Below are 10,130 nucleotides of genomic sequence, written 5' to 3' on the forward strand. Positions count from 1 at the left end.
GGCCCTTGGCAAGTGGAAAGATGCATTTTTAAGATGTTATGTAATTAAAGCTCCTTCTGCGTCCAACTTCAAATGTTGGCATTTGGTATCTTAACAAGATTTTTCCTGCAGGAAATTCAAGAGACTTGGCTTCTCCTGCATCACATAGGTCCCCTTAACCTCAGTAGCATTCCCAGCTACGAGATTCGAAGGCTTCAGCTGGATCCAGTTGAGAAAAAAAAATAAATAAATTGGTAGATGTGGACTGAGCTGCCCTGTTTTGTTCTGATCTCACTTTTTCCCCTTCTCACTTCCCAAATGCAAAAGCTTTCTAGCTGCCAGCCTTGCAAATTCACCTTAGGATCTGTAAGTTCAGGCTCTGCTCTCTCCTGCTTATTTTTAATAGTAGCTGTGATTCAGCTCTGGTAGTCATGGTGCACTTGAAGGATAGTGGGGCTGCCATTTTTAGTTCCTCTCCTCCATCTTTTTTTTTTTTTTTAATTTTCAAATCCTCCTCCTCCACCTTTTGTTTGAAAGAATGAAATAGACTTTATTCATACATGCTTGGCTGCTCTTCCTCTCTAGTAGCATGGGAGGAAACAGTCTGCCGTTCAAATTATCTCATCCCAGATGGTTGCGCAGCCGGAGCGCAGAGACTTAAAAGGTAAACCCAGCAGATGGTGAACTTCTGAAACGCAAAGTAATGTGCCTGCTAAATCAAAAGTTTAAAATGTTTTAAATCTGTTTGTTTTAAAGTAGTAGACTGTTGTGAACAGGTCACCTGTGAAGTACGCTGGCAGTTTTAAGCACTGCCCAAATGAATTTGAGCTTTGTGCCTGTATTGTGGGTTAGCTAATCCACCAAAGGCTGTTACAAGCAATGTGCTAGACCAACTGGCTTAGTACTGACCTCCTAGTGGTACCCAGTGGGTAATGTTTCAGAAAACAGACCAGTATGTGGAGATCTTCTTCAGTCTTGGTTGGGATTTGAGCACTGGCTGTGCTTCTGGTATGTTGCACGGGTCCTGACTTGGGGTAGATGTGAGAAACTGACCCCTCCTAAGGATGGTAAGAGGGTGCTTCACTGTATTGATTAGGTAGTAATCCTAAAGCTGTCCCAAGGTGTAAGTTTTGTGTTGCTTATGTGGTCTGTCCTCATCCTGATGAGGTGACCTCTAACTGAAAGATTTTCCTATTCTGAAGCAGTCCATGTAGTTTCCAATTATTTCTGTTAATGCTCTTTGTTGTGATAGATGAGTAACACTGAGCTTTATTGTGTTAGTTGTGTTTAAGATTAAAGCACGTTATCTGAAGTGGATTTTTTTTTTTTTTTCAGACCTTAAACTCCTAACTCAAACTGCTAGCTTTATTATGTTGGATTTGTTGACAAATATAGAATCCTAGAATCATTAACATTGAAAAGACCTCTAAGATCATCCAGTCCAGCCATCAATACATCACCACCATACCTCTAAACCACGTCACTTAAAATATATTAAGTTCAATATCCCCTTGATCTTCATGTTCAGCCAGTAAGTCTTCAGTGCTTGTGGTCCTTCACTGTGGGTCCTCTCAACTTACTGCACAGCCAGGCTTTACTCTCCTGGTTACTTTTGTTGGAGGCAGAGTGTGAGGCAGAGAAGAAAAGCAATGCTGTTTTGTTTGAGATGCTAGAAATCTTGAGAGCAGCTCAAGTTCATGAGGGAACCTGAGGCTAAACTCCCTTAGTTCACTTCAGCAGCACTCCTACTAACAGCCTTGGGGTAAGAAAAGTTTTGGATTTTTTTTGTGCCCATTATTTCGGATGGATTTGTGTCTTTTCTGGTTCTTGTGGAAAGTAGGCTATTCCATATAGATGCATTGGTTCTGTATGGAACTTATGTACAGTTTCACTATTTTTATTTATTTATTCATTTTCTCAGAAATGCCTCAGTTCTTCTGCAGTTTGGCACTTGCCACCTAACTGTTTCCTGTGATCTTTGAACCCTTCCACTGTCCCATCAATCCCACTTCCAAAATCAGTATTTAAATATGCCTCCTTCCATGACAACTTTGGAGATGTTTGATGGGCTTTGGCCAATGTTCTGTCCAAGCAACTCCAAGGAGAAGGGTACCAAGGAGAAGGGTACCAAGGAGAAGGGTACCAAGGAGAAGGGTACCAAGGAGAAGGGTACCAAGGAGAAGGGTAAGGCAGAGTTTGGTGCAGAGGATGGTGCAGAAATCTATGAGAGAAGTATGAATAACCTGTTCAGAGGTTCCTTCCTAGCTGCTGCCAAGATGCTGGCTGGCTTGTTTTTCTGAAATCCTTTGCTGTTGTAATAATGTATTTCAGTACATTTCAGTACGTTTTCCTGCCTAGAGCAATTAGATTATTTTAATAGTGTGAATGCAATGCCCTTTAACAGTCCTGGGAGCACTGGAATAGCTTGTGCTGCTGAATTCTCTTGATCTTGATTGTGTTGCAGTTTCTGAGTGTTGCAAGTGCATTTGCCACTCGATTTTGTGGGGATATGCTCTTGGCTCTTGTGCATGAATTCCTGCTTTGCTTACCATCACAGCTCAAGCCTCCAACAACATTCCTTAATATTCCCCTTCTGAAACAATCCCTGTCTTGCAAATGGCTTCCAATTGTACCCCTCGTGTTTCAGTCACTACTCTCCATATGCTTCATACCATGCCTAAGAGAGAGCTTGATTAGAGCAGATCATGATGTTTTTAAGCAAGGCCATTGATTTTTATATAACGGTATTATGGTTTTAGGCTGTATAAAGAGCTCGGTGGAAAATAACAATGTTTTGTTTGCTTTTTTTGACAGCTTCTAACAGCAGTTCAGTGAGACCAGCAATGTATTTAATATTCAAATCATTCTGTTCATTGTGCACAGTGTCAACAAGTAACTGTAGTGGGGGCAGCCTAAGGAAAGAGTAGCATTAAATCATCCACCCCACTCTTCTTGGGAGAAGGTAGCCAAAAGCCTGCAGTCACCTATCTGTCAGTGGTTCACTTTTAACATTGCTGCAGTCTAAGTGAGAAAGGGTATTGCAGAACCAATGCTGCAGCACCACTTTAGTAATTGGTCCACCTGTTTTAGCCTTTGCGTATCCCCAGGAAAGTAGTATCCAAGTTTTATTTACTGAGAGAGAAATTTTGGCAACATATTGGTCCTTGTACTGTCCTTTAGGAAAGTGTCAGCATCACAGCTAGAAATACTTTTCTGTTGGCTGTGTTGGTAATGCTCCTTTTTTAGCAAGTGCAAAGTACGAGGGCCGCTCCAAAAATAATGCCTTCTGTTGTATTATGATATTAGAGGTGGATGCTGGTGATATGGCAGCAAAGGTTGAACCTTCCCACCAATACTCCGTTGCATTTTGTTGCTGCATAACAGATGGTAGCAGAGGGGCAGTCTTACAAAATTGCATCTGATGCGGAAGTGCAGATGAAACAAAGGTGTGTCATTAAATTCCTTCATGTGGAAAGAATGGCACCCACTGACATTCATCAGCACTTGCTGAACGTTTATGGAGACCAAACAGTGGATGTGAGCACAGTGAGGCGGTGGGTGGTGCGTTTCAGCAGTGGTGACAGTGACATGAAAGACAAGCCATATTCCAGACAGCCATGCATAGCTGTCACACCATGAAATGAAGAGCATCTCAATCAGCTCATCCATGTGAATCAGCAGATTATGACCAGGCAACTCTGCGCAGAGCTGAATGTCGGCTTAAATGCATTGGAAACAATGGTGCCAGTGTTGGAATATAAAAAATTTGCAGCAGGTGGGTCCCACAAATTCTCACACAGGAACAGAAAGAACACCATATGTTAGTTTGTCAGGACCTATTGAACCAATATGAGGCTGAAGGTGACAGTTTTATGGATTGCATCATTACTGGTCATGAGACATGGTGTCACCACTATGAGCTGAAGTTGAAACAGCAGTCCGTGGAATGGCAACGTGAATTCCCCATCAAAGAAAAAGTTAAAGATGCAGTCCTCAGTGGCTACGGTGATGTGCATTATCTTTTGGTACAGGAAAGGGGTGATTCTTCTGGATTTCCTGGAAGCCTGAGTAACCATCCAGTCTGACATCTATATTGTGATGCTGACTAAGCTGAAGGCTCTAACTTCCTGAGTCAGGCAAAGAAGAGGACAACCTTTCCGTTGCAACATGATGATGCCAGGTTAGGGGGCATGGAGTGCATTGCCAATCTTGGCTGGACCATCCTACCATATCTCCCATATAGTATGGATTTGGTGCCTCCTGACATCCAGCTGTTTGGGCCAATGACTGCGTGGGCAACATTTTCCTAGCCACATCATGATAGCAGCTGTGAAACAGCGGCTCACCTCCTTCTGCTGTAGATTTCTATGAGTGTGGCATGTTAGCTCTTGTTCACTGCTGGTGAAAAAGCATAGCTAATGGTGGCAACTCTTGGAAAAATAGTGTTTTGTAGCTGAGAATCTGCTCTAACAAACAGTGTCATTCTACACCTTGTAGATGTTGCGGTTTCCATGGAAATAAATAGGAGGCATTATTTTTGGAGTGACCTACATAGCTGCAACACTGCCCAAAGCTGAAGTCAGTAGCAGCTCCATGGACTTCTTTGTTTAAAGCGTATTTAAGCAAGGTTCACCAAGAGTGCCCTGTTCTTCTGTGGTTGTTTTGCAAGTTCACTGTAGAATTTCCATAATTACAGGATTGCAGGGCAGAGCTCAGGAGGCTTACTGTCCCTTTGGAGAGGTTTTGTGTGCACAAAAGTGTACTTGAGAAGATGGGGTAGCTAATGCTATGTGATTTGGGAGGTTCATTTATCTGCAACATGGCAAGAAAGGGAAAGGCACAGGAGCTTCTGCAGCTCTTAATTCTGTTAGCACAAAGCAGGCTGGGCTTCATCTCACAGTCCCAGCATATGATGAGCTGTTATGCTTTCATGCATTCCTACAGCTGCAGGGCAGTTCAAACAGGGCTCTTCTCTCCCTTGCTGTTTTCAGACTCTTTCTGCCTTTGTATGGTTGTCTCAGAAGTGAACTTGAGCCATTTTGTTATTCAGCTTCCTTCCTCTTGCTGCTAACAGTGAAATGTGACACTGTGCCACCCTGTGTCTGGTCAGAAAAACTTCCCTCATCTAAAATAGCTTTACAATAGGGAAAGGTGGCTGGCAAGAATACAAATAGTCAAAGATTCTGATGACATTAAACTATTTAATTTAAGACAACTGTTTACAAGTCGCTTTGCTGATTCCCCTCTGTTTGAGAGCACAGGTTACTGTATTCCTCTGGACTGACTGAGTACTGTGAAAGAACTTTTAGAAATTCTTCTAGTGGGCAGAGGCCTGCTCTGCATCCTTTCACCACTTGCTCCTGCAAAGGCAAAGAGACAAAATCACAGATCTCACGCACTGCTAACTTCGTTGTTAATCCACATGCATTCTGCAGCAGGGAAATAAACGGGTTGAAGCAAGTCCTTGTGTGAAGTTGCATCAGATCAATGGTCAGCTCAGCAGAAAAGATACCTTGGCTAGTGTGGATGTGCCTTATGAGTCTTGCTCTGTTATTTAGCTTGAGAGCATGCTCAAAACAAATCTTATTTCACAGCCTTACACAGGTGTAGAGCTAAAGCAAAAGCTCAGGATTTGTAAGGTGAGCTTCCTATGGGGTCTTACCTCTCCATGGTAAGATACACGAATGAACCACTCTTTGGACTGCCGGTGCTGATACAGTTCGAGGGTCACATCTGCAGCATAAGGGGGCCACTTGTGATCAAAGGTGCCCAGGGCCATCAGGAGAGGAATAAGGGTAACATCATGAGAAGCATACAGAATGAGCTTTCTGATAATTTAAAAAAAAAAAGAAAAAGGAAAAAAAAAATCATCCTAAATGGTTAGCTGTGTTTCTCCATGGATAGCCATGCTTTTTCTAGCAGACAAGCACTCATTCTCTATACCCACCCCCCTGAACATCCTTTTGAACCAGTTTTTCACACTGACAGCAAGTCAGAATTTACGATTAGAGGGAGAGATCTGCCCTGTACCTGGCCTTTTCAGCTGGAGATGAGGGATCTGCTGCTTCTGTAATGTTCTTCTGTAAGGTATAGAAAAGGAGACCAACACTCATCTGTAGAACTTCTCTATAAAAGAAGCAGAAATAAATCTACTAACTTTTTAACCTTCTAATTACTTAATTTCAAATGAACACTTGGAAACCTGCTTTTCTCTTACAAACTGATAATGTGTATTGAATACAGCTAAGAATTATTGAATGTGATTCCTACGGTTATGTTTTCTTTCAGCAGTCGTTTAGTCACCACAGAGATTCCAACGTGATTGCAGACTTGAAAGGGAGAAATGCTAACAAGCCAGTCTCACAAGATGTGGTATGCTAAAAGGAAAACTCAGAAACTCCTTGATGTTCTCTAGCCTATTTTGTTTCCCTATCTGTGATTCTGGAAGCATAGATTTTACTAGGGAAGATGACAGTAGCTGACTCTAAAAGAACAACTGAAGTGTTGGGTGCCTTTGGGAGTAAGAATAAGAAGAAAGCTACTACTTTTTTTTTCTTTTTTAATATTGTTGTCTCTGTAGCAGAGGAGCTCTTCAGATGACTTCCATTGTGAAGAAACTGTCTAATTAATGAATACCTAAGTGGAAATGGTAGTGTGACTGTGATTGTGGCTGTACTGGGTATTATGGAACTGGGAGAAAAATCATTCAATACTTGAGATCTCTAATACAAGATAAAGAAAAGACTAAGGCCCAGTGCCCTCCCAGAGAAGGCAGCCCTATGCCACCATGTGAGAAGAGCAGATGACTGTGGCAGCTGTGACGGATTCTGGAAAGTTGCTGCTAGGTTAGCAACTCCACTACCTTTACAAATGACTGTGAAGCAAGTAATTAATTGCATGTAGCAACAGGTCTTTTGCAAGTTGTTACATGTGTAGAGCCTGGCATCACCTTTTCCTCTAGCATCAACACTTTGCAGCCCAGCTGTGCATGTGCCATCTCTGGAATAAACGTACCTGGTCGGCATTCAAATCATACTTGTGTGTCTGCAAGGACAGCCTTGCCTTATGCAGCCTCAGCACCCAGGCTTGAAGCATTTCCCATTCTCTTCTGCTTTTGCTTGTAACACAGGTTCACTGATGCCACTTTAGCAACTGAACCATTCACTGCTTACCAGTGGCTTGCTCCTGTTCCCTGGACATTAATTCCTCCATGGCTGCCAACAAAACAGGACCTAAATACACATCTTGCTTCCTCAGTATGGGCTCCTTTGTCCTAGATCATATTCCTGACTTGAGGCACTGAACTTGGTGTTGGGATGGCTGAGGCAGAGACCTGATGAAAGGACAATAACCTCCGATAGGAAAACTGAGCAAACTGGAAAGGACACTTCCTGTCTGCCACTGTAAGCTGGTACAGCTCACCCAACCTGGGTAACCTAAAACAAAGGCTAAAGGTGGAGGCACAAACAGAAGCTATCACCTTGAACCGTCTTCCAGAACGAAAAGCAGTGAGTCTATGCATCGACGCTCGATAGTCTGCTGAAAGTCTTTCAGCACAGGGCAGCTTGGCAAACCGTGCACCTGGAAGGAAAGAAGGCAACGTAAGAACAGGATTGCTCTTTTCCATGCCAATACTGAATCAACACAAATGATCACCTTCAGAAAACAGCTGTTTGTATCACAGCATTTGTACTACTGTACACACTAGAGTTTTCACATGAGGTGTTCTAGTATGTTTTTTAAACACAGAGACTTGTTCTGTGTACCAGAAGATTGGATGTCCTTGACCTTGACCACCAAGTGCAACTACCAATTACCAGTTGCTCCAGCAAAAAAGGTGTATTAAGAAGAGGCACAAACATGCCCTGCTCTCTTCAGAGACAATCTGGCTCAGGGGTTAGTATGCTGGAACCAGAATTAAGATGATCTTGTTAGGTGCTGACTATCAAAAAAAGGGACAACACTGTGCAGTGGGGTAAGCAAGGACCTGAATTACATAAAGAGGTACTGGGATACCCAATGGTATCAGTGAGAGTTAGCACCTCTATTATCTTCTCCATATGCCTGGGATCAGGGAAAAAAAGAAAAAAAAAAAAGACGTTTCTTAATGTGACAGTGCAACAGATCACCAGCCCACCTGCTCAGCATAAATGTTATCAAGGAGGAGAAAAAAATCCACAGACTCATCGCCATCAACACCCATCTTCTTCTTAATTGTTTTTAAGTCCTCAGAGATAGCTGGCTGTAGCTGAGCATCCTTCAGCTTCTGCCTGTCAGGGAATTGGGGAAAAAAACAAACAAGCCAAAAGCTGTTCACAGATCAGGCTTTTTATCTCTCAGTTTTTTTGTAAATCTCAGTCCAGAGGAGCTGTGTCCTATCAGTAAGGGGTAGATGCACCAGAGGAGACTGAAGGATTCCTGACGATGGGAGTCTCAGAGGCAGAGAGGACAGACACGATGTCAGCAGTTGGCATCTGCTCTCACAGACAGGGAAAGAAAAATTTAGATGAGATGTTAACATCTCCTATGAGGAGGTTCCCATAAGCAAAGGCTGTGTATCATCTGTTAAAAGATCTCATCATACTAGAAGACTACAAGCCTATTATCTCTGGGGAACAGCCTTTAACTACCTCATGGAAGAAAAAAAGTTAGAAGCTTTGAACAGATTTATGCATGGTGTGGGAAAAGAGAAATACCTAAAAAATCACTGGTAGCTTCAATTCTCCTCTCACTCCGGTAGAACCCATACGCCTCATTACACTGGTTTGAGCTATATTTTTAACTATCAGTGCTGACTATACTTGAAGCTAAGTATACTGCAGATTTTTTTCTCTTACCCTTATCTGCTGGGGGAGCAATTGGAAAGTTTGGTGCTTTTTATTGTCATTGCTTGCCTTTTTCTTTTTCTTTTTCCCCCCAGAAACATCTGTATTTTCTGTTTGAAATCAAAGGCACTAAAAGTTCTGGCACAGGTGGCCTCCGGGCTGGGTCACTACTTCTTAATGCAGCTTAAAAAAATCCACCTTGACATGGTTGCAAAATGTGTGGTTAGTGAGATGGGGGAAGGGATGGGAGGATTTACACCTTATTCTCCCTTTGCACTGCTGGTATTACTAGCTGAGTCTGAATATACTTTGGCTTTTCTGAATTGCTTCTTTGGATTGTTACCTCACCACTGTCATGAACAACCTGTTGCCTGTAGTGTTGAGTTTTATACAATAAGCTTTTGCAAGTGAATTCTGAAAACCCTTAGATATCCTGGGACAAAAATAGGCTAATATACAATCCAACCAAACGGTAATATATTTGCCTTGTCTGGTTTCCACCCTATGCCCAACCTGATATAAACATTTATGGAATACTTGATTCTGCAAACATGAGTGTTCTTTTTATGTAGGATGTTTCTTATTTTAATTCAATAGTTTTTGTTAAATGTGTCAAGGTGGAGTATATTTCAGTTTCTTGAAGGTATAAATGTGGCAGGAGATTAATTTAGAAGGAGGCCCAATGTGTTTGCACATTAAAGTGTGTTAAAGGATGCAGATGACATTAATTCTGTTGCAGAATCGCAACACATTAGCTAGTAATGAGTGTTTGCTAGTTGCACACTAAATTGAATTGGTCTTTTAAACAATTGGTCTTTTTTGTTTTGTTCTGCTGCTACTGCTTAGTACATGACTGTGCTCATCTCATGTTTTATACAGTTAGCTACACATACCCAATGGGCAGCAGAAAATGGAAAGAAAACATGCTGTTTTAAATTACTGTTGCTGAAATGGAACTGCAGTGAAATCATATGGGAGGGAGGTATGGCTGGCAATTACCTGGTCAAGCACTTCAGGCGCTGGCAGTTGTAGTAATTGGGGTAGAGGATTTCTGAGCTTGCTTCATCAGTGACAATGACAACAGGTCCTATGGAATAAGAAGGAAGACTGTGTGATTGCTAGTGTATGTGTCTTTAGACTCCTTTAATCACTCCCACAGCCTTTGTGTTCAAGCCTACTCTTGTCAACTAGCAATTCCCACTGAGCTATCACTAGCAACACAATCTCCTGTGCTTGCTACTGCTCACTCAGCATTTATTTCCATAGTGCTGTCGGCTGTGTACCTTGTAATATCTCCTAGTTGCATATTCAACTTTTTTTTTTTTT

The 10,130-nt window shown here is 42.1% G+C and overlaps 1 protein-coding gene across 2 annotated transcripts; it reads right to left on the minus strand.

The window, feature by feature from the left end:
* Positions 1–5,160: 5,160 nt before the first annotated feature.
* Positions 5,161–10,078, minus strand: ACP6 (acid phosphatase 6, lysophosphatidic). Of its 2 annotated transcripts, none has more exons than XM_019619823.2 (6): positions 9,804–10,078; positions 8,117–8,453; positions 7,460–7,560; positions 6,010–6,105; positions 5,642–5,807; positions 5,161–5,339 (listed from the first exon to the last, which is right to left on the minus strand). In XM_019619823.2, exons 2-6 carry the CDS (start codon positions 8,180–8,182, stop codon positions 5,199–5,201), a joined length of 570 nt encoding a protein of 189 aa, XP_019475368.1. In that variant the 5' UTR covers positions 8,183–8,453; positions 9,804–10,078; the 3' UTR covers positions 5,161–5,198. The 2 variants fall into 2 exon arrangements, with proteins under 2 accessions (XP_019475368.1, XP_010719848.1); XM_010721546.3 differs by having other exon boundaries at positions 8,117–8,249; positions 9,804–10,077.
* Positions 10,079–10,130: the final 52 nt, after the last annotated feature.

This window comes from Meleagris gallopavo, chromosome 1 (assembly GCF_000146605.3).
Source record: "Meleagris gallopavo isolate NT-WF06-2002-E0010 breed Aviagen turkey brand Nicholas breeding stock chromosome 1, Turkey_5.1, whole genome shotgun sequence".
In the NCBI taxonomy this organism is placed as follows: domain Eukaryota; kingdom Metazoa; phylum Chordata; class Aves; order Galliformes; family Phasianidae; genus Meleagris; species Meleagris gallopavo.